Below are 20,878 nucleotides of genomic sequence, written 5' to 3'. Positions count from 1 at the left end.
CTACCTAGCTCAATATATTTTTAAACAACTCTTCATATGTTTTCACATTGCAAAAACAGTACAATTTTTTTATTAAGAGTCAAGGAAGGAGAATCCTCTAAATATGGGATTGTTTTTGTTGTTGTTGAATTATTCCAGATGATACAGCATCTTAACAGTTTCAAAACTGTGACTTTTGTTGGAAACTCAGCTGAATATTCTTAGGAGTTGGGGAACAGAAATAGATATTTTCATTTGGTCAAGTGGAATAATTTAGGGCTCTTGAATGTGGGAGAAGCATAATTTTTTTTGTTTCTAGGTTTAGTTTTGTTTTCTGAAGACACAAAGTCCTCATTATCTACAGCAAATATCTTTCCTAGGCTCTAAATTCTGTGCAGTGTATACCTTCAGATTCTCAAGTGATACAGCTAAGAAGGAGAAAGTGGAAGGCAAGAAGACATATACTAACCATCGATGAGCCAATCACTGTTACCTGACTCTCAAGCTAATCTCCACTCATCCCCACCACAAGAAATGCTTAGAAGGCCATTCATACATTGCGTCTGGGACATGATTATGAAAATAACACCATGCATTTTTTAATTCACTCGGTGTTCCAAAAGATCATCTAACTTAATCTACTCAAATTGTACCAATTTATCATCCTCCTTTATCAAGCCTATTTCTGTTTCTCATTTATATACCTGAATTCTGGAAAGATAATTCTCTAGTCATCTAAATTAGAATTCTGACTCCTCCTTAAAAATTCTCTCCCTCTCTCCCCCGCCTCCAACATCTACCCCATCATAAAACTCGATCAGTTTTACTTCACTTTTTGTACATTTGGCTCTCTCTTTTCATTGCATAGTTCAGGTCCTGCAACACTTGAATTCAAATGAATGGAGTTTCAAGGAACTAAACTGCCAAATCAAGAAATGCAGTTAGCCAATTACCGTGACAAATAATGAAATAGGGCAGAATATTTACGTGGGCCCTACTGATGAAATCCTACAGGGTCAGAAATGGCTTGCTTATGATCAAAACTCCTACTGATGACTTGCTGGTAGAGAAATGTATAGAGACCATGGTTGTCAAACGCATTTCATTCCAAGTAAGTCTTAGCTTATGAATTTTATTCCTCTTCCTATATAACTAATTAAGAAAGACCTCATATGTTTCCTAAAACAAAATCTTGAATTAATCCAGAAAAGGTACTATTTTATATAGTACTTTGTTTCATTTATAAATCAATATACCTTTCTAAACCTAAAACTTTTTCAATTTTACATTTTAAAATAATGATATACATTATAAAAATATATTCTTAATTTACACTTGGAAGGTATTTGGTTCTATGAGAACACTTGGCTCTCCATCTTGTTACCAAGAAGTTAAAAGAAGAATTTTGAAGTTCTGAATCTGAATCACTTGTTTCCCTAGGCAACAGAGTTACAGTTCTAACATACACAGTTACAATTCAAGATTCTCAAAAGGAGGTAAATTGACATCATCCACAGCTTAATGCAATCAGAACTTCATAAGTAAGAAGGTGAAAATCATTAAGCGCATATTAACGTTTATCATGGAACCCTTCAAGAGAACTGAATGATTCAATTATGAGTCAAGACTTAAGGTAATTGAGAGGTGACAAAGGAACTCCTTTTGCTTTGACCCACAACCATCGAAACTTGTCTCAAAATGTATTACTCTAGCTTGTGGCCTACTTTGACTATAATTGCAATCTTCTATTCATAATTTAAAAACTCAGTCTTCAGTGTCTGCACTTTTAAGTATACTGAGTGTGTTGATATTACTGAAATTGACATTTTAAATAATTTTCTAAAGCAATTTTACAAGTTTCTGTAATTACATCTAATTCCTTTACATATATGTACCCTGACTGTTAATTTCCCTATTCTATCATCTAAAAATACACTAGGTATTAAACATAACATTTCTTGCAACTTTCCTACTTCAAGGAAAAAATAATCTTTTCTTTTTAAAATATCAAAAAAATGAAAAGTCTGCCTAATATTTATAGAAATAGATACCTTCGGGAATTGAAATGTAGTAACAGGGTACAGCTTGATGAAACTGTGGTTATGACAGTCGGAACTGATGGGAGGACAGCCACAGTAACTAATCTGGCATCCAGTTCTCCCATACAATTCCATAACACATGGCCTATGCTTTCCTAAAAGACATTTAACCATTGCTTTGAAAGAGGTATTAGATATTAGCAATATGCAACAACCAAGATTTTTACTTAGAGATAAAGCACTCTACCCTACTATCTATTCTTAAACATAACTAGTCTTCTGATTTACAATGATATTTTTAGAATATGAAAATTAAGAGTATTCACATGAAGACAAACAATGACTAATGGTTCAACTTTAACAAAACTCCTAACATGCAAATCTTCAGCAAACATATTAAATATTAACAGTTAATAAAATAACAGGTAGTATTGATTAAGCACCCATTGTTGCTGAATACTACATTAAGCAATTTGAATATATGTCTAATACTTATGACAATTGTGCAATATATATTACTTCTTTTTCATGAAAAAAAAAAACTGAGGCTCAGAGAGGTTAAGTACTAATCTAAGGTAGCAGAACAACTTGGTGTGCAGAGCTATTATTATTCACACCAAGTCTAACTGCACAGGCATTACAGTGACTAAGCTAGACACACATTTCACAATACTGTATTAATGAATATGGTCCTCTTGTTTCAAATGAGAAATTTCTTTAAAATTTTTAAGACTAACTTTAAAGTAATCTTAAATTACACTAATCCATTTGGAAAGAATTTTAGGAGAAGGTAGCATCTGAAAATCCAACTAATGACTAGGTAGCAAGTCTCAAAAGGCAATCTAGAAGACAAATTATTGCTAAATTACTTGTATTTACTTATATCCATGTCATTTCCCTAAGGGAAATCTCTTTGTTCTTAATTAAGAAAGTTGTCCTGACAAATGTAACAGACTTTTTGAGATTTGATTTAAAAAAACCGATTCCCAAATTTTCTTTTCCTCCACAAAGGAAATTGTATGTCTAATTCATAAGCATATCTCCTTAATAAAAAGTCACTTGGAGGTTTCATTTAAACAAACAAACAAACAAAAATAGTAAACTTTGATGCACCATAATTTACTCGATTTTAGCAGTTTTAGCCTAATTGGAAATAAAATTCCACAGAATAATTTGATTCATTGTCTCCTCCACATAGTAAAACGTTTTGCAAAATAGACTTTAAAGTCAAGTAGAATTATTATTTTCAAATATATCCATCATACTTGTCTTAAAACAAAATGCAACTCTTTGCCATGCCAATATATGTCCTTTGAAAGGTTTAAAATAACACTGATAATTCATAATTAAGATACTTCTATAAAGCATAAAGCACAATTTTAAAATTTTAACATTAGCTAGAGAACTGATAGTTTTAATTTAAAGGTATTAAAAGAAGTCATAAACATATCATGGATATATAACCCACTGTAATAAACACCTATAACATATAATCTATGCATTTTTTAAAAGCAAGCCAAATGTCATGATTTATAAATGTAAACTTCTTTTGCTACCTCCACATTATACAAGAGCACATAACAATCACATTCTCTTATTTGATGGGAGAGTTGTTTTCATCATATCTTAAAATTGTAGTTTATTATTAAACTTTGTCAGATGCCTACCTCTGTAGTGGAAGTCTTTGGACATGTCTATGGGAGCCTGTTCTATTGCTGATCTCTTGTAGACAACATGAATTCTTCCTTTTTCTTCCTCCATCTGTTTACCTCTTTCCAAGGGTTCAATGAAATACTCTTCATTATCACTTTTTATCATTCCAGCCTAGAGAAAGCACAAAATGTGTTAATTTAAAAAAGAAGTATCTATCATCTTCAGCTAACAAGCACATCTTTTTAAATGTCAAGAATATGACTTGTGAAAACTAACGCTTTTTCTTTCCACATTTGGCTATAAATTTAAAATAGTTATTAAGTATCAATAATTCATGTAAGGTAGAAATTCACATATGACAGAAATGAAAAAACATATTAAGGTATTATAGAATACAAAATTTACATAAGATGAGAATAGGGAAATCATACAACATATACATTTTATCAGACTGCAAAAGAAGTGCATTTATATATTCTACTTGGTATTTTGTATTTAGTAAGAATCATATGGGACACATAAATTCAAAAACTCTCTGATTTCCCTTTGTAACCCATTGTGGACCACTTGTCCACAGGTTACATACTTCTTTCTTATTTACATCTTCCTCCCAAACAAGGTGGTATGTGAGAAATGAGTTCCATGCTACATTCAGTATGTAAAGTTACTTCTTTAAAATAGTCTCATTAAGCTTATGCAGAAACTCCACATTTCTAAAGTTTATTAATTTGAAGAACTAACTCATACTTGTCCTAGTTTAACTTCATAATTAATATTATAACTTTAATATTATATTTATATATATCTGCCTCAAACTGCATTCTTTCACACTGAAAAGCCTATCCTACGTTCAGTTCCCCTATTTATTGTTCTCCGTTTGATTAGTCAGAAAACACGAGGGCTATATATAGCCAGTACTGTTCCTGATGATAAATGATGTTTTGTTTTCTAAAATGCAATATTTCATAAATATCAAATCCACATTACAGTCAAGTAATTGTGGCTTGTATTTCTACTTTAAACATCATACAATAGTATGACATATTAATTTAAATATAAGCACATTTATTTGAAAACAAAATTGGAGTAAATAATATGTTCATGTGGAAATGGTAATTATTTTGAAAATATACATCAGATTTAGAAATGTCATATTTTTTTCTCAGGCCTTTGACTTATTCTGTATTTTCACACATGAGGTTACTGGCTCTCATGCAACAGGGACAAGGGAGGAGTTTCTTACTCCTTCAAACTATGTTGATGTTTTTGCCATTATGCTGTCAAGCAACATAGAAATGAAAGGGAGGTGTCCTTTACCATGTATATACATATATATTCAGCAAATATGCCTATGATGATAGCTTTTCTGTTACACTCAAATCTGTCCTTTCCTTTCTGTTCTGATATCTACAACTAGGTATGCTATTTCCCGTCTTCCCCTTTGTAACCCTCTCAGGAAATTCCTAAAGGCAATGCCATCTCCACATGCCACTTCTACCCTTGCCTTCATGATGTGCACATATAAACAGCTTTGGAACCTATGGGGCCATGTCTCACAAGAAAACATTACTACAACTCTTCCACTATTCTTGGCCCATACCCTCTGGAATGAATCTGTAGCTTTCACTTAAAAGAGCATTGAGCTAGTGGGCACTCAGTAGTAATGCTGATATTCCAGACACTCAAATAATTGGAGATTCTTTCTTTATCTGACTAATTACTTTTTACCTAGTCATGTGCTATGAAATATACAGAACTTTTCAAAAGTTACATAATTATTCCCTATTCAGAGCTGTTCCTATTGGTTAATGGATTTACCTCTTCTACAAATATAATTTCTAACATTTTCCTCATGCTTTTTAATTTTAATTTTAATATCTTCTATATTATGGTCATATTCTTATATCTCTTATTACCAGTAATTTCAACACTCACTGCTTTGGGCTGGACATTAATGAATTAATGTCCAGAAAACACAGCCATTCTAGTCCCAAACACAGTAAACATATAAACAGTTAATGAAATGTATAAGGCTAAAATGTCATCTCATCCCTAACACCAGCCATTGGTAGCAAAATGTATGAACTGGCTTTATCTTGGAAGGACAGGTCTGCGGATATACACAGAAGTTTACAAGGTTAAGTGCATCAGCATCAGAGTTTCAATATTTATCTTTATTCCAGTCCTGTCCTTGCCCTAAATTCACTGGCACTGCATTCTGTAACATCTCCTACATTATTCTCCCATCCTCCTAAGTCCACTAACACTTCCTTAGTTATAAACAGTATCATTGTTTATTTGGATTACAGAAACTCCCTATCTTAAGATTTTCCAAAGATCATAATGATTCTCCCAGATGAGTGCCTGACTCAGGGCAGAAACAGTGCCACTGAAGTGGTCAGCAACTCTGAGCAGTGAGCAGTGGCTATTGCAGTCCCTCAAAAGTGATAGGGAGGGCAGTGAGGATTAGCCTACGTGCCTTTTGAAAACACTCCTCAGTATCTACTATGGCAAACATTCAAATTCCAGGACACACGATGTTATTTTACCCCATTAAGCCACAGGTGAAATAAAATTCAACACAACTAAACATCTCACTTAGAAATCAAAGAAAATTTAAGTCAGACTGAGGCAGTGTTAGTGACAAGTCAGGAGATGGATCATGTAATGTCCATGGACCTAAAATCTGAAAATCAGTCCTTTTATTTATTAAGTAAAGTTTAATGAAAGAAAGGACTTTATATAAAGCACTGTACTAAACATCCTAATAATTTAGAAATCCTGAAAGACAGTTCATTGTCCGTATTTGATTAAATCCAGTCAAATAAATAAAATACATGCCTACTGATATTCAATGAGTATGCTATGGAAAGTCCAGAAAGTAATTGACAGGGCACTTGATAGTAAAATCAAGTAAAATTTTTTCCTCCATAATCTCATTAAACACAGAAAACTGTTAGTAGAAACTGTTGAGTTTTCACTCAAAATTCTCTAGTATCTATTTCAGCTGAAATGCTCCTAGTCCACATCACAATAAACCTTCACTTCGGCCACTATTATTGTTCACACGGTCTCACATGTTCACATAATGTGGCAGCCAAAATTGCCCTTTAAAGTTGTCATATTAATTTGGACCAGTTTTAATTCAGTAGCAAGTGGACCAAGCATGTAAAGGCTCAAAACATCAAGTGCTTCTTTCTCACTCATATAAAGCTCAGGATGGTTTTGGACTGGCCAGGAGTTTCTACTCCACACAGCCATCCAGGAGTCCAGGCTGACAGTGGTTCTATCATCTTAATATAAGCTTTCAGTATGCTCCATCAAAATGGGAAGCAGTATGAGGAAGCCCACATGGGAAATTTTTATGAGCTAGCCCTATTGATGGTATTCACCATTTCTACTTACTGCCATAGATAGGATACAGTTGCATGGCTCACAGCCAACTACAAAGAGGGCCAGGAAATGTAATCTGGCTGTATGCCCAGGGAGAAGAGACAAATGGATTTTGATGAACAGATGGAAGTCTCAACCTCAAAAAAAAAAAAAAAAAAAAAAAAAAACATTATGCCGCTCCTTTGCTTAAAACACTTTAATTGCTTCCCATTGCACTTAAAACCACACTCATTACTTTGGCCTTTAAGGCCCACATCATCCGCACAGCCCACCATCCTCAAGTTGTGCCATTCTCAGTTTCCTTACAAGGCCCAAACCTCAGGGGATTTTGTTCGGTTTTCTTTTTCTTTGCCTAATACCAAGGTCCTTGTAACCTCAGATCTTTGCAATGCCATTCATTCTGCTTCAAGAGCCTTCATTCCATCATACAACACTTCCCTAAGCTGGCTGTTTTTTAATTCTCCAGGCTTCAGCTTAAATGCTACCTCCTTAAAACGATGTTCTTACTCCCTCATCTCACAAAAATGAGGAGCCCCCATCTAAATTAGATCCTCTCTTAGCCAATTATTCTAACTGAAAGTAATGTGTTCTTATCTCTCCTGGTCCTTAACACAAATGTCAAGGGTGTGTTTAGCTGAATGTTAAATCGTGGTTCTCTGTCTCCCCCACAGAACTGTTAGCTACTAAGGCACATGCGTCTAGCTTAACTCACCTTTGAGTCTTAAGCTCCATCACAGTTGCTGGCACATCAATAAAGTTCTGATGAAAAATTACATGAATGAATGATACAAATGAGGGAATAAAGAGCTTTTACACTTTTGGTGATTATCCGAAGATGAGACTATTGCTATACTGGGGATAGAAGAGAAGGAATTAGAAGTGAGGCAGTTCAGGCAGGAGCAAAGGCTCTAATGTAAGCTTGTCCAGCCTGTATCCTGTGGGCCACAGGCAGCCCGGGACAGCTTTGAATGCAGCCCAACATAAATTTAGAAACTTTCTGAAAATGTTGAGACTTTTTGTGGTTATTTTTAAGCTCATCAGCTTTGATTCGTGTTAGTGTATTTTATGTGTGGCCCCAGACAATCCTTCGTCTTCCAATGTGACCCATGGAAGCTAAAACACTGCACACCCCTGTAATTACAAAAGTTCCTGGCACACATGTGGACAGTGAGCAAGCCACTCATTCAGAGAAGAATTCATGCAGGGAGGCTCCAAAACACCACCAAAAGGACTATTAGTACTTCCTTGGGTCTGAATTTTACCATGTAGAAATAGAGAACCAAAAAATAAATAAATCAAAAAGAATGTTGATCAGATGGATTCGAACAAGGTACATTTTCATATTTCTCTGATGATTAAGGACCATAGAGAGGCAAGCAAGAAGCTAAATAATAGTTCAGATAGCAAAAGTGGCAATGGGAGGAGAAAAGGGTGGGGAAAGAATTTAATTTAAAAGCAATTACAGGAAAAAATTATTTGGTACCTTTTAAAATGTAAGTTTCTCTACTCAAAACCTTCCAAGGAAGGTCTCTACTTCTCACTCAGATTAGTAACCAAAGTTCCTAGAAAGCCCACCTAGACCCTCCCTGATCTCAGCATTACTACCTTCAAGACTCCATCACCTCTCCGGCTTCATCCTCTCACTCTCTTCCTTGCTGGCTTCACTCCCACTATGTTGGGCTCCTTGCTGATTCTAGAATACTCAAGGGCAGTTTCCCCTTTAAGACCTTTGCACATGCTCTTTCCGTTACTTGGAATCCTCTTCCCCTGGGACTCTGCATAGCTAACATTTTCACCTCCTTTAAGTCCTTGCTTAGGTGTTGCTTCTCAAAAAGCATACACTGACCACCCAGCTGCTTCTCAACCCAGCACCCTAAGCGTCTTTCCCCGCACTGTTGTTTCCACTGCACTTATTGCCTCCAACATTGAATCACTTAATTGCCTATCATGCTCATCGTTTATTGTTAGTAACACACCGCTGCCCTGCTGGTCAGGAATTACTTCTTGGTCTGCTTTGTTCAACTATGTATCTCAAATGCCTAAAGCAATACCTGAGATAAACTAGATGCTCAATAAATACCTGATAAATGAAAGAACAACAAGGAAGAAGGAAGGCATCATCTAACATTACACCTTAGTTTTGAAGGTGGTTGACTATGAAATTAATGCTTCCATTCACAGAAACAGGAAAGCCAAAATGACAAGCTAACTGGAAGGCAGGGAGAAAAAGTTAATTTATTTTGTTTTAACCATTCACTTGAAATAGTGATGGAAATTCCCAGTATTCAGTGGAGAAATATAGAATTCTAATTCAGAAAAATAAAGTTGTCATAGCCACAATGGATTTGGGATACATCTTCTCAGAGGCAATAGCTAAAGCTGTTAAAGGACATGAAGAAGAAAAGTTCATAATGAGATCTGAGGGTGGGGCAATACAGAATCCAAGGAAATGTCCATATAACCTTAGGAAATTGTCATATAGAATTTCCTAAAATCTAAACTCCAGACCACTGCCTTTAAGGACCTCCATGTCCTAGCCTTGTTTATTTTTCTGGCTTCTAACACTTTATGCCTTGCTCTTTCTGCTCTAGCCACAGGGTACCCCCCACCTTACATAAATTAGCATCCCTCCTTTTTCTCTTCCAGCATGATTAGGTGATTGCCTGGCCTCATTCAGTACATAAGCTTCACATGGGCATGGGCTTTGCCATATTCACTGCTATGTCATATCCCAGAGTCTAGCACAGTGCCTGGCTCAAAGTAGGTGCCTAACACTTCAGGGAGCATGGGAGAAGAAATTAATGTAAGATATGGAAAAGTGAAAATAAGACACCTTAGATTTAGAAGGAAACTGAAAAGAAATGATGAGAGATAGAAGGAAATCCAAGAAGAGTGTCATGGGCACCTAAGTAGGAGAGAGTCTTATCAAAATAAAAGTAACGGCAGTGAGGAAGACACAGAGAATGATGTCTGTGGGAAGGAAACTAGACATGCAAAGACATTTAACTAGAGTAGTGAGGGCAGAAGAGATATTACAAGGAATTACAGAAAGAGTCAGTGTCAAAATCACACACTTTTCAGATCCTAGAACATTCGCGGTCATTAGAGGTAGATTCTTCCGTACCTCTTCCCATCACACTATATTAATCTTTCTCTCAGTAGCTACCAAAATTGGAGTGACTATTTTTAAAGTACCCAAGTTTTCAGACAAGACTATCCTATACATACTTAAGAAATGAAAAAAATCATCAGTACTCATAATCAAATAGTGAAAATTCTTTTATCCACTAGAATGCCCATTTAGATAGTTGGGCAGTCAACAGATGTTTGGGGAAGCTCAAAGACCGTGACTGTCCTACCTTCAATAAAAACTCACATCCCTGTGCTCAGGTCTGCAAAGTTTCACTTCACAGGAGACATTTAGTACATGTGACAATAAAGTGATTTACAGGAATAAGTGTGCATAAAACTCTAAGTACTAGTATTATTTATAATGACACCAGAAATTTATGATTTAGAAATTTTTAGAAGTATCATATGATTATATAGTCTCCTGAGGGATTCTGTTTAAAAGGATGCAATCATTTTTAATTTATCCTTAATGTCAATTAATTTACATACAATATCAAGATAATGTTTTAGAAATTTCTCTATATAACATAAAGTCCTGCATTGATATATGCAGAGATTAGAATCTCTGCAATGATACGTGAAATATTTATTGTTTCCCAAACTGTTTTCCAAAATTTAACACTAATTTTTTAAGAAAGTATTTATGTTTAGTACAGCATTAAACATTATATTAAACATATTTCATTTTGCTTTGATTAATTCTCCATATAGGCCTTCTGACAGCATTTCAGAGGGGATATTTATAAAACAATGATGTGTACTAAAAACCAGCTGCAAAATTCCCCTCATCTGGTCAACTCTTCCAGCTACCTCACTGAACTCAAACACTGCCAAGAATCCAGAATTAAGTCAGCTAGCCTTGGATGATGAAAACAGCCATCACAAAGGCCACACTCCTTACTCACTAGGAGGGGTCCTCACAGCCATATTTGAAGTGCAATTCTAATAAACTAGGTTAGATGGTTTTCTAATTCTCATCAGGGCATAAATGGCAAATGAGAACAAGGGGTGTGGGGTATAGAGAGTTTCAGATGAGATAATGTCTATGAATGCCCTTTATAAACTATAAAGTCCTACAAGAAATGTAAAACACTAGTTTTTATATGTCTAGTATAATAAAAATCAGTCATCAAGAGAAGATTAAATTGTATTTAAGAAAAAAATCAGTCTGAATGACATTTTTAAAAGAATTCCATCAAAGTTACAATGTTTTCTTAAAATTCTGTGCCAGATATTCTAAAAAGCTTATGCCATAGTAACATTCCATTTCTAATTGTGACAACTAAATGTTGTTTTATTATAGTTCTTCTTAAATCTGCTAAGAAAAGAGAATAGAGATGGGTAGCTTTTTTTGATACCTCATGAAATAGGTACCAATCATTTACTATAGAATTGCAGTGGAAACTAACTAAATATAGATCATTTTGTGCTAAATCTGTTACAATCTGATACTAGTTTATAGCACAGAAATGAATAGTAAGTTTTAAATGCCTGGAAAAGATACTGAGAAAAATGTATATCAATATTGTGTGTGTAAGAGAGAGGATATATGTAAATATAATATTCAAGTAAGACTATCATTATACCTTAGTGGTACAACAACATCGTTTAGTTCACTAAGGATCTCTGAAAACACATTCTGAGAATGACCGTTTCACTGTTATTTTCTCAAACTTCTGTCAGTGTTCCAAGTGAACACATTGTCTAATTCCATTTTATAATTAGAATGGACAGATTTTATTATATGAAGATGATTTCTAAATATTTCCTGAATTTCAGGCATTTCAATGGCCTCTCCAGAATTTCTGCAGAGGAAGAACCAAGGAAGGTAAAGGGGTTGAGAAGGGCTGGAAAGAAGAATGACTAGAACTGATCTGAAGCTGTATTCGCAAACTAAAAGTACTATTTCTCTTCTTAAACAAAGGAAGTTCAACTATTTGAGATGCATTCAGACAGAGTTTATGAAGAATAAGAGTAGATAAAATATCCCTCCAGACATGCCTTTGATTTCTATAAAGCCTTCCCTATTTCAAAGCTAGAGGGAATTTTTATATCTTTTGGACTCCCAGCATTTTATCTATATTTCTATGGCATTTATCACTGTCAACTTTGTATTATAATTATTTATGTTAACTGTGTTAGTGCCTGGAAATTAAGAGATGTTAAATAAGATGTTAACTGTACCCAAATATAAACCTGATTAAATGCCAAATTTACATTTGAGTTTGGCTGGCATTTTATTCAACAATCACCCTTCTGGCTGCTTTCTGTATCTCAAAAACATCTTCTGAAAATGGCTAGAGGCCTAAATTAAAGAAAGAAAAGATAATACCATCTCAACCCACAATTCAATTAATTGCTAAAGCAAATAGATCTAACCTTCATCAGGGACATCAGACATCACCATTTCAGTTCCCTAATTAGAGAGCATAACCTCCAACCCTCTGCTGCCTGATTCTTATCAAAATACAAGTGGCAAAAAATAAAATAAAATTTGAGAAATATTTCCTGAAGGCTAAAGGATTTCCTATACATCCAGTCTAATTCCTCTAATTTTTCCTATTCTCCATTACCAACTCCTGCCTCCATTAAGCCAGGCCACAGTTATTTGGGCTCTTAATAGAATTGCTTTTATTCAACTATGCTAAAGTATTAAAACACCTGCCTAGAATGAAGGTGATTACACAAAAAGAGCCCTAGGAAGCTCATTACTGTAATAACAGTGCGTTCGTCATTGAGGAGCTTTCTCAATATCATACCCTGTTTGTTACATGAGAATACTGGGTTAAAAAAAATCACAGATTTTAGTAACAGAAACCGTTTTTCTTCTTACAATAAACTAGTTCATTTTTATTACAAACACTATATACTATATAATTAATCAGTATCTGAAAGAAAACTCAGAGTCAAATCCATATCCTACTTGTAGGACAATCTTGTACAATAAATCCTTGGATACTAACTTTTTATTGGAGATTACTTATTCTTCTCTTATTGTCTCCTCTTGCTGACTCATTCTATTGTCAATATTTTATTGTATGAATGTATATAGGCTGTTACATATTTTGGGTCACATGGAAGAGGGTAGGCACCTGTTGAATGATATATAAATCCTATATTTCAAGCTAAAGCTACACTAACATGGTTTAACTGATGTGAAACAAGAAAGCATATTTTTCTAGAAATTTGTGAATTATAGGATGAAATGTATTAACAGTGGTTAGCATTATCCAATATTTCACAAATATCTGAGTAGTCCCAAAAAACAGTTGAGGACACCTAAATTATTATTTGTATTATTCTTAGCAAAATGTGACAATTCATAAGCCTAAATCTTGCTTTTCCTTCATTTCTTAATGACTCACACTGTACAACAGTCACAGAAATATAAAATATGTAAAATACATTAATTTTTAATTTGGACATTTGATTCTATGTTGCTGGGGATTCCATTTATATTAATAAATGCACATACTCAAATTATAATCTCACTCATCTTGGCAAAAGGCATATCTGAACCAAAACAGCATTCTTTTTGTTATTTATTCCTTTTCATTGATTTGTAAAATATAAAAGCAAATTAAATAACAATATAACAATAAAAAACTGAATTAGCTTGGGTGCAGTCACTCATGCCTATAATCCCAGCACAGTGAGAGGCGAGAAAGGTGGATCACTTAAGCCAGGAGTTTGAGACCAGCCTAGGCAATATAATGAGGTCCCGTCTCTACAAAACTAAATACATTATCCAGGCATATTGGCATGTACTTTTGGTCCCAGCTACAGTGGTGGAAGGACTTGCTTGAACCCCAGAAGTCAAGACTGCAGTGAGCTATGATTGTGCAACTGTATACCAGCCTGGGCAACAAGGCAATACCCTGTCTCAAAAGAAAAAATAAAATAAAAAACTAAAGCAAAGCATCATCCACTCTACAACTTTCTAGGGTGATTTTTCCTAAAAGTTAGGTGGCTGGAAAAAAGTAGCAGTCCTTTTTAATTGCTGCCATAACAATTACCACAAATGTAATGGCTTAAAATAACACAAACTTATCTTTCAGTTCTGTAGATCAGAAGGCTGACTGATGTCAAGGTGTTAGCAGGGACAATTTCCAAAAGCTCTATATGCACTGGTACTATTTCCTTTCAACATAACTTCTCACACGTGCCAGTCCCACTCCTTCTTAACACCTCTTAGAACCCATTGAATTCATTAATAATTCCCAGGCTACACTCCTCCCAATTCTAATGTAACTGAAGACAGCTTAAGCTGAAAGTTGCAAGAACTTCCTACTTGAGGTGAGAGAGTGGGGTCCAAAAAATTCCACTACATTTCCCTTTGAGTGTCAAACACTTCTTTCCAAGTCTCTACTGGTAACAACCACAGCCAACTGTGGCAGTGCCCTTTTTGTTCAGCTAATTATGTTGAAGGTTCTCAGATAAGCTCTCTGTTCCATGCAAAATGACATCATGAGGAATAGAGGTACGGCACAAGCATGCATTTGTCAGGGCTCTCTGATACAACACCTTACCCCAGAGACACAGAGAAAGAGATGAGTAAAGAAAACCAATCTGCGACTCAGAGCTAGAAAACAGGAGATGGAAAAAAACAGGGACAAAAGACAAAGAAAGAAAGGAGAAAGATCAGTTCAATCAATCTCTATGTTCCAAATTCACATGGTTGGCAAAATGAAGGAGAGAAAGAACACAAGTGAGAGGCAAAGAGACAGGACAGGAACTTATGAGGCATTCTTCTGCCTTTTACTGTACAGTAAATATCCACTCTAGCCAATCTCCATATGTTACATGCCTATTATAGATGTGCTGCAACAGACACAATATATCTGTTGCTAGAATTCCATAAAGAAAGGTTAAATATTGAAAAATGTTGATGCACAGAAAATAGAGTTGATGTTTTTTCTTTTGTGAAAGAAAATAAAAAGTTAAAAAACTGAAATTATGCAACAGTTTTAAGGACCTTTTGTCATTTAAAAGTCTGCTTGTTAAATGAACCCCTTAGAAAACCATTATAGATATAGTGGCTCTCCCACCGCTCTTGTACTTGTGCAATTACAGGGAGCAAGGATGGGGACACAAGAAGTGAGGAAAAGGAAGAATGATGTGAAGGAAATTGAGTTTGAAGATGGGCTAAAAAAGAGGTTTCACCTACTCTAATTTTCTGAAATAATAATAATCTTAATAATCTCTTAATAGCAGTCTTAATTAAGACTTAATAGTAGTCTTAATAATCTCTAGTGAAATACTTTTCATAAGTGTTTGACATTTATGGAATTCATGGTATATAAAATTTTATTCATAAAAAAACAGCTACTTTTTATAAGAGTATAAATTGTTGCTTAGTGTATCTGTTCTAGTTTTTCATATTGGGCTTTTCATGTTAAGATATTTTATCTAGCAATTTTCCTTATTCATGATGAGGTTTATAAGGACATATAAGAAAACTTCTAAGAAAATACTTATATTTGATGACTAAAGACATAATAGGATCAAAGACTGAACCAAGAACTGCTGATTAAATGCTCAGTATTTTTTTTATGCTTTCCATATTAACATTCTTAATTGCTAGGCTAAAAGATAAGATTAATCTACCTTGTTTTAGCATAAAGGAGAAACCCTAGCTTGGTTGACACAAGATTTGGGTTCTGGTCACAGCTTTGCTATTAACTAGCATTTCTTGTGAAAAGTCATTTAAACTCTCTGGAGCTCAGTTTCATAATCGAAAAAATTAAAAGAGTTTGACTAGATAATCTCTAAGATGTCTCCCAATTCAATTATTCCGTTATTTAAATTATATTCTAATATTAGAGCTCCCTGAAATTTGAAAAGCTGCTCCCTGCCAATATCCCAAAACCTACTTATTCCCATAATAAATAACTTTAAAGATGATTGTAAGACTCATATACTTAACTCCTTAAGAAAGTAGGTCGCAAACTTTAGTGTGCCAAAGAATTTAGGTCCCAACCTCAGAGACTTTTCCATGTTCTAGCTCCAGAGAGTCTGATTCAAAAGGACTGGGATGGTGATCAGAAACTGCAGTTTTAACAAGCACGTCAGATACTGCAAATAGTAGCTGCCTGGAAATCATAGTTTGAGAAAAGCTGCCTTAAAATTAATGTGCCAATCAAAATGAATTTTTGGATGTTTATTCTTTTACTCCAAAATGAATTTTAAGATGAATATTTAAAGAAAACATGAATAAATGGAACCTATGAATTTAACTATATGTAATAATTGAAATACATAATAGTCATCTGCTAAAGATATAATATGCACTATATACACTTCACAGGCTTTTAAAAGTTTATAGAATAACCCAAGGTATCTTAACAGATATCAGAAAAAAATACTATTTTTTTATTTTAGTAGAAACTAGGTATCTACCAACAGTCAGTCGTTATAGGAGGGAAAAATCTTTAGACCATCCAACAATTACAAAGTAGTTCACGGGAAATATAAAATCCTAAAGAGCCCAACTTTTTAACCTTAGACATTATTCAAAAAAGCATTATTAAACATATCAAAGTACATGATCATCCTGAACCTTCTTGAGTCAAGGAGATTAGTGACTGATAATTATTGAAGCTAGGATTATGCATTATACTACATTTTGAGGATACATATTAAAGATACAGTCATTATTCCTAAAAAAATAAGCTAGATTCTAATCAATGTTAATAAGAGTTAAAATTAGTAGTGACAGGTCTAATTTAAAGTATAGGAATTCTGCTTATTGACAGGAATTCAATCCAGATCAGTTCAACTACTCCTTCTGCACTCACTATTTTCCTTCTGCATCTGGTGAATACAGAAAAAGACCCAATCATGGTCAGTGTCTCCTGGGCAGTGATTTTCAAACTTTAAAGTGTAAAGAAATCACCTGGAGACCCAGTCAGAACATAGACTCTCATTCAGCAGGCTAAGATTCAATACTTCTAATAAATGCCCAGGCAATGCCGATGCTTCTGGTCCCTGAATAAGGCCTCAGGACATTTCAACCTTATTGTGTTGAAAAACAAAAATCCCATGAATCAAATGTAGGTCACTGTAGCAGATTGTATTTTCCGAAGATGGCCATATTACAATTGCTCTTATCCCACATGCTTTTCCAAGTGTGACCTTGGTATTCCCTCATCAAGAGGTAGTGTTTAATTTCCCCGCCCTTGAATCTAGGCCAGCTTTCCTGACTCGCTTGTAACCAAATGACTGTGGTAGAAGTGTCACTGCAGGACTGCTGAGCCCAGATGAGAAGTCTTGTAGCGTCTGCTGTAGTCTCATGGAACACTCTCCCCAGATGCTTCCTCTCAGAGCCCAGCAGCCACACTGGAAGAAACCCAAACCTTATGCAGAGGCTGTGTGTAGGCGCACTGGTGATAGTCCAAGCCTTAGAATCAACTCAGCCCAGGCACCAGACGTGTGAATGAAGAAGCCTCCAGAGAGTCCCCACACTCAGCCACTCAGTTCACTCCCAGTCAGTTGAGGATTCCCAGATGAGGAATCCAGACTTTCTAAAGCAAAGATAAATCATCCACATTTGCCTTCTGAGAATATCTAACATACAAAAACCATGAACATAGTAAATTAACTGTTGTGTTATGGCCTAAGTTTGAGGTTATTTGTAATACAACAAAGGATAACAGCAAGAATAAAATTAGAGTTAATGTAGAGAAAGGATATCCAGTAAATAAAAAAAAAAAAAACCTGATCAAACATGTTATTTTTAATAGTTAGACAAAGATGTATGGTTAAGAAAGGGAAGATCTGGTGACAGAGACAACAAAGCATCCAATCCAAAATCATTAAAAAAAAAAAAACTCAAGGGAAAAGTCTGGCTGGATTAGAAGATGAGTTCTGAGATGAGGCAAGAGATTATAATAGAAATGGAATGGAGTGAATTATAAAGAAAATTTAAAGGAATCAATAACAAATAGTAACCAAGTAGATGAAAATTTGAGAATGGAACATGAATTATTTAGACTTTAAGATTTTTTTGGTTCTGTCAATGACACTTCTTTCATTAGACTTTCTAGAACCACCATAGAGCAAAACAGAAATCAAACAACAGAGAACAAAGAAAAAGTTCTAAGGAAAGAAGCAGAAGCACTGCAAAAAGGACACCCATAGAGCATATACAGAACTGGAAAGAAAGAAAAGAATTATGGCACAATGGCTAGAATGGCTCATAAAACCTGTTGATACTTATGCTGAACAAATATTTTTGAAACACTGCTACAGGTTCATTCAGTGTTCCGGGAACTGTGGATAATATGTGAGGAACATGACGTAGTCAATGCCCCATTAAACCTAAAATACTAGTGAGGACAGTAAACAAGTAAACAGATAAATCAAATGACAGGCTAAGTATCCTTAACCTTAAAATTCAACACCTGACCTCATGTTCAGTCAAAATGCACTCAAAACTTTGTTTCATGCACTAAATTACTATATAATATTATATAAAATTACCTCAGTCTATGTGGATAAGGTGTACATAAAACACACATAAATTTTGTGTTTAGTCTTAGGTCTCATCCCCAAGATATTCATTGTGTACATGCAACTATTCCAAAATCCAAAGCACGTCTGGCCGGATGTGTTTCAGGTAAGGAATACTCAACCTGTATGTTTATATAGTGATAAGTATCATGAAGAAAATAAAGCAGAGTGAACGTCTGAACTATTTGGGAAAGGTGAAATGGGAGGAGGAGATACATAAGATTTGTATATACTTAAAATAACCAAGAGAGAGCCCACGAAAAAATAGTAATAGTAGCAGTAGTGAAATCGCCGTAGTAGTATTGATAGTAATAGCAGTCGTAGTAGCCATAGTAGTAAAAGCTTAAGAAAAAGTAGTGGAGAAAAAGCTAAGAGTTATTAGGGATAAAAATGTTTACCAACAAATGAAGAGAAAGCCCAAGACAGCTTCCTAACTATAATCCACCAGATGTTCCAGTCAGAAGCTGGGAGTCATTCTTGATCCTCTGTAGTAGAGGCTACAGGCACTCACCAATACCTGTGTGTTCTGCTCTTCCTAGGTACATAAGAGAAGTGTATTTCCAGTCTCCTCTGCAATGAGGTGTGTCCAGATTCTAGCCAAGGAGTGTGGCTGGAAGCTACTTCTCAGCTTGGCCCATAAATTCCTCCAACAGCATCCTCCATGCCACAAAATGGGAGAAGAGAGAAGGCAGGTGCTTGATTCTACTTTCCCCTGCCACCACACTATGGAGCTTGCAGTACCGGATCTGCTCCCCTCAGACTGCTCTTCCATGTACCTAGATCTAATACCATTTCCCTGCTTTGCCCCTTGAGGTCTAGGGACAATAACAGCATCCAGTTTTTCATGGGTTTTGGGTGCCTCGTCATTCCCTGTTAGTTCCTTATGCCTGCCTGCACTTCGGTAAAGGGTCCCTTAATAAAACCCCTCTCAGTTAAACATTTTAATGAATGTCACTGCTCCCTGTCAGAACCCTGACAGCTATGCCTCATTTCCAGTCTCCTCTGCATTCTCATTAAAAATTTAAATAAAGATTATAGTACTTAAGTATTAAAGAGAACTAATGAAAATAACAGAACTTTGGAACTAAAAATGATCTTGGGAATCACCTTGAGGCTATCCTCTTCATTGTAAGCTGACGGTATGAAGGACCAACAATGAAATAGATGAGTAAGTTTTTTCCTTTTTACATAATCATACATATAGCTCACACTAAAAGAAAATGTGTGTTACATGCCAAGCTTTTAATATTATTCAGGATACTTATTTATGATATTTATATTTTCAAGAAAAAAGTAATGAGATCCAATTCTTAAAATTAACAGTCAGAAACTAGTTCTACATTGGAAGAGCATCCACCTAAGCTGGAAGGCAGAGAACATATATTTCTCAGTTCTCATTCTTTCAATGAAATTCTACTCTGTTTATAAAGCTGCCAAATGGCTGAACTAGCCCAAAACAGTTTACAATATTGAAATATGCTAACTTTTTTTCCTGATGATCTTCTTATGATGGAAAAAACAAGCTTTAACGAAAACTAACCCCGATCATGAATGTCAGCTCCTAATCAAGAGCCACACCCTGCCTGCAAGTCATATTAAAATGCTAAATAAAGCATCTCTCCAGCTAGAAGCTCAGTAGTCATGGCAAATGTCCATTATCAAGAGCTAAAGATACCTCGTCTAGTTTCTGTTGTTCTCATCTAAATTTGCTCTATAGCCCTCATCTGGTATCTTGAGCTTCTTCTAATATTCTTGTTCTGAGATGCATTATCAAATACGTACCTTTTCTAAGAAAAGGACAAGGCATATCCCTCAAAAAAAATCTATACCTTGCTTCAAACTATGACTTGACCCCGGTATATTAAATATGATGTTAAAGCATTTGTTACTTTGAATAGCTCCATTTGTTGATCTAATGTGTGTCAGGCAGAATCCAATGTGTTTCACACATTTTCTTTAATTCTCCTGAATATTTTTTCCCACACCTTTGCTGTATGAACAAGAAATTTCACACAAACATGGTATTGTTCTATAATAAATACATTAAAATTATGTGCTATTGCCAAAATACATCTCTTAATGTCACAATTTTGATAATACTAAGCTTACATAGAAATGATTATCCAAGCACTTACTTCATTATTTCTAACAAAATCTCAAAGGAACAGCAG

At 35.0% G+C, this 20,878-nt stretch overlaps 1 protein-coding gene and 1 long non-coding RNA gene across 11 annotated transcripts in view; one reads left to right on the top strand and one right to left on the bottom strand.

Moving 5' to 3' along the window:
- ADAMTS3 (ADAM metallopeptidase with thrombospondin type 1 motif 3) overlaps window positions 1–20,878 on the bottom strand; it is a 292,251-nt gene that overhangs the window by 139,316 nt on the left and 132,057 nt on the right. For all 10 annotated transcript variants that reach the window (XM_035293568.3, XM_035293574.3, XM_035293570.3 and 7 more), the window contains exon 4: window positions 3,686–3,842. In XM_035293568.3, the coding sequence (XP_035149459.1) occupies window positions 3,686–3,842 (157 nt within the window). The remainder of the gene's footprint in view (window positions 1–3,685; window positions 3,843–20,878) is intronic.
- On the top strand, window positions 1,468–19,640 carry LOC144581948 (uncharacterized). The gene is made up of 4 exons (XR_013533448.1): window positions 1,468–1,612; window positions 11,976–12,024; window positions 18,731–18,813; window positions 19,247–19,640. It is a non-coding gene; the product is annotated as an uncharacterized LOC144581948 (long non-coding RNA).

This window comes from Callithrix jacchus, chromosome 3, assembly GCF_049354715.1.
Source record: "Callithrix jacchus isolate 240 chromosome 3, calJac240_pri, whole genome shotgun sequence".
Taxonomy (NCBI): domain Eukaryota; kingdom Metazoa; phylum Chordata; class Mammalia; order Primates; family Cebidae; genus Callithrix; species Callithrix jacchus.
Note: the sequence above shows the minus strand (reverse complement) of the source record. Positions and strands in the feature narration are given on the sequence as shown.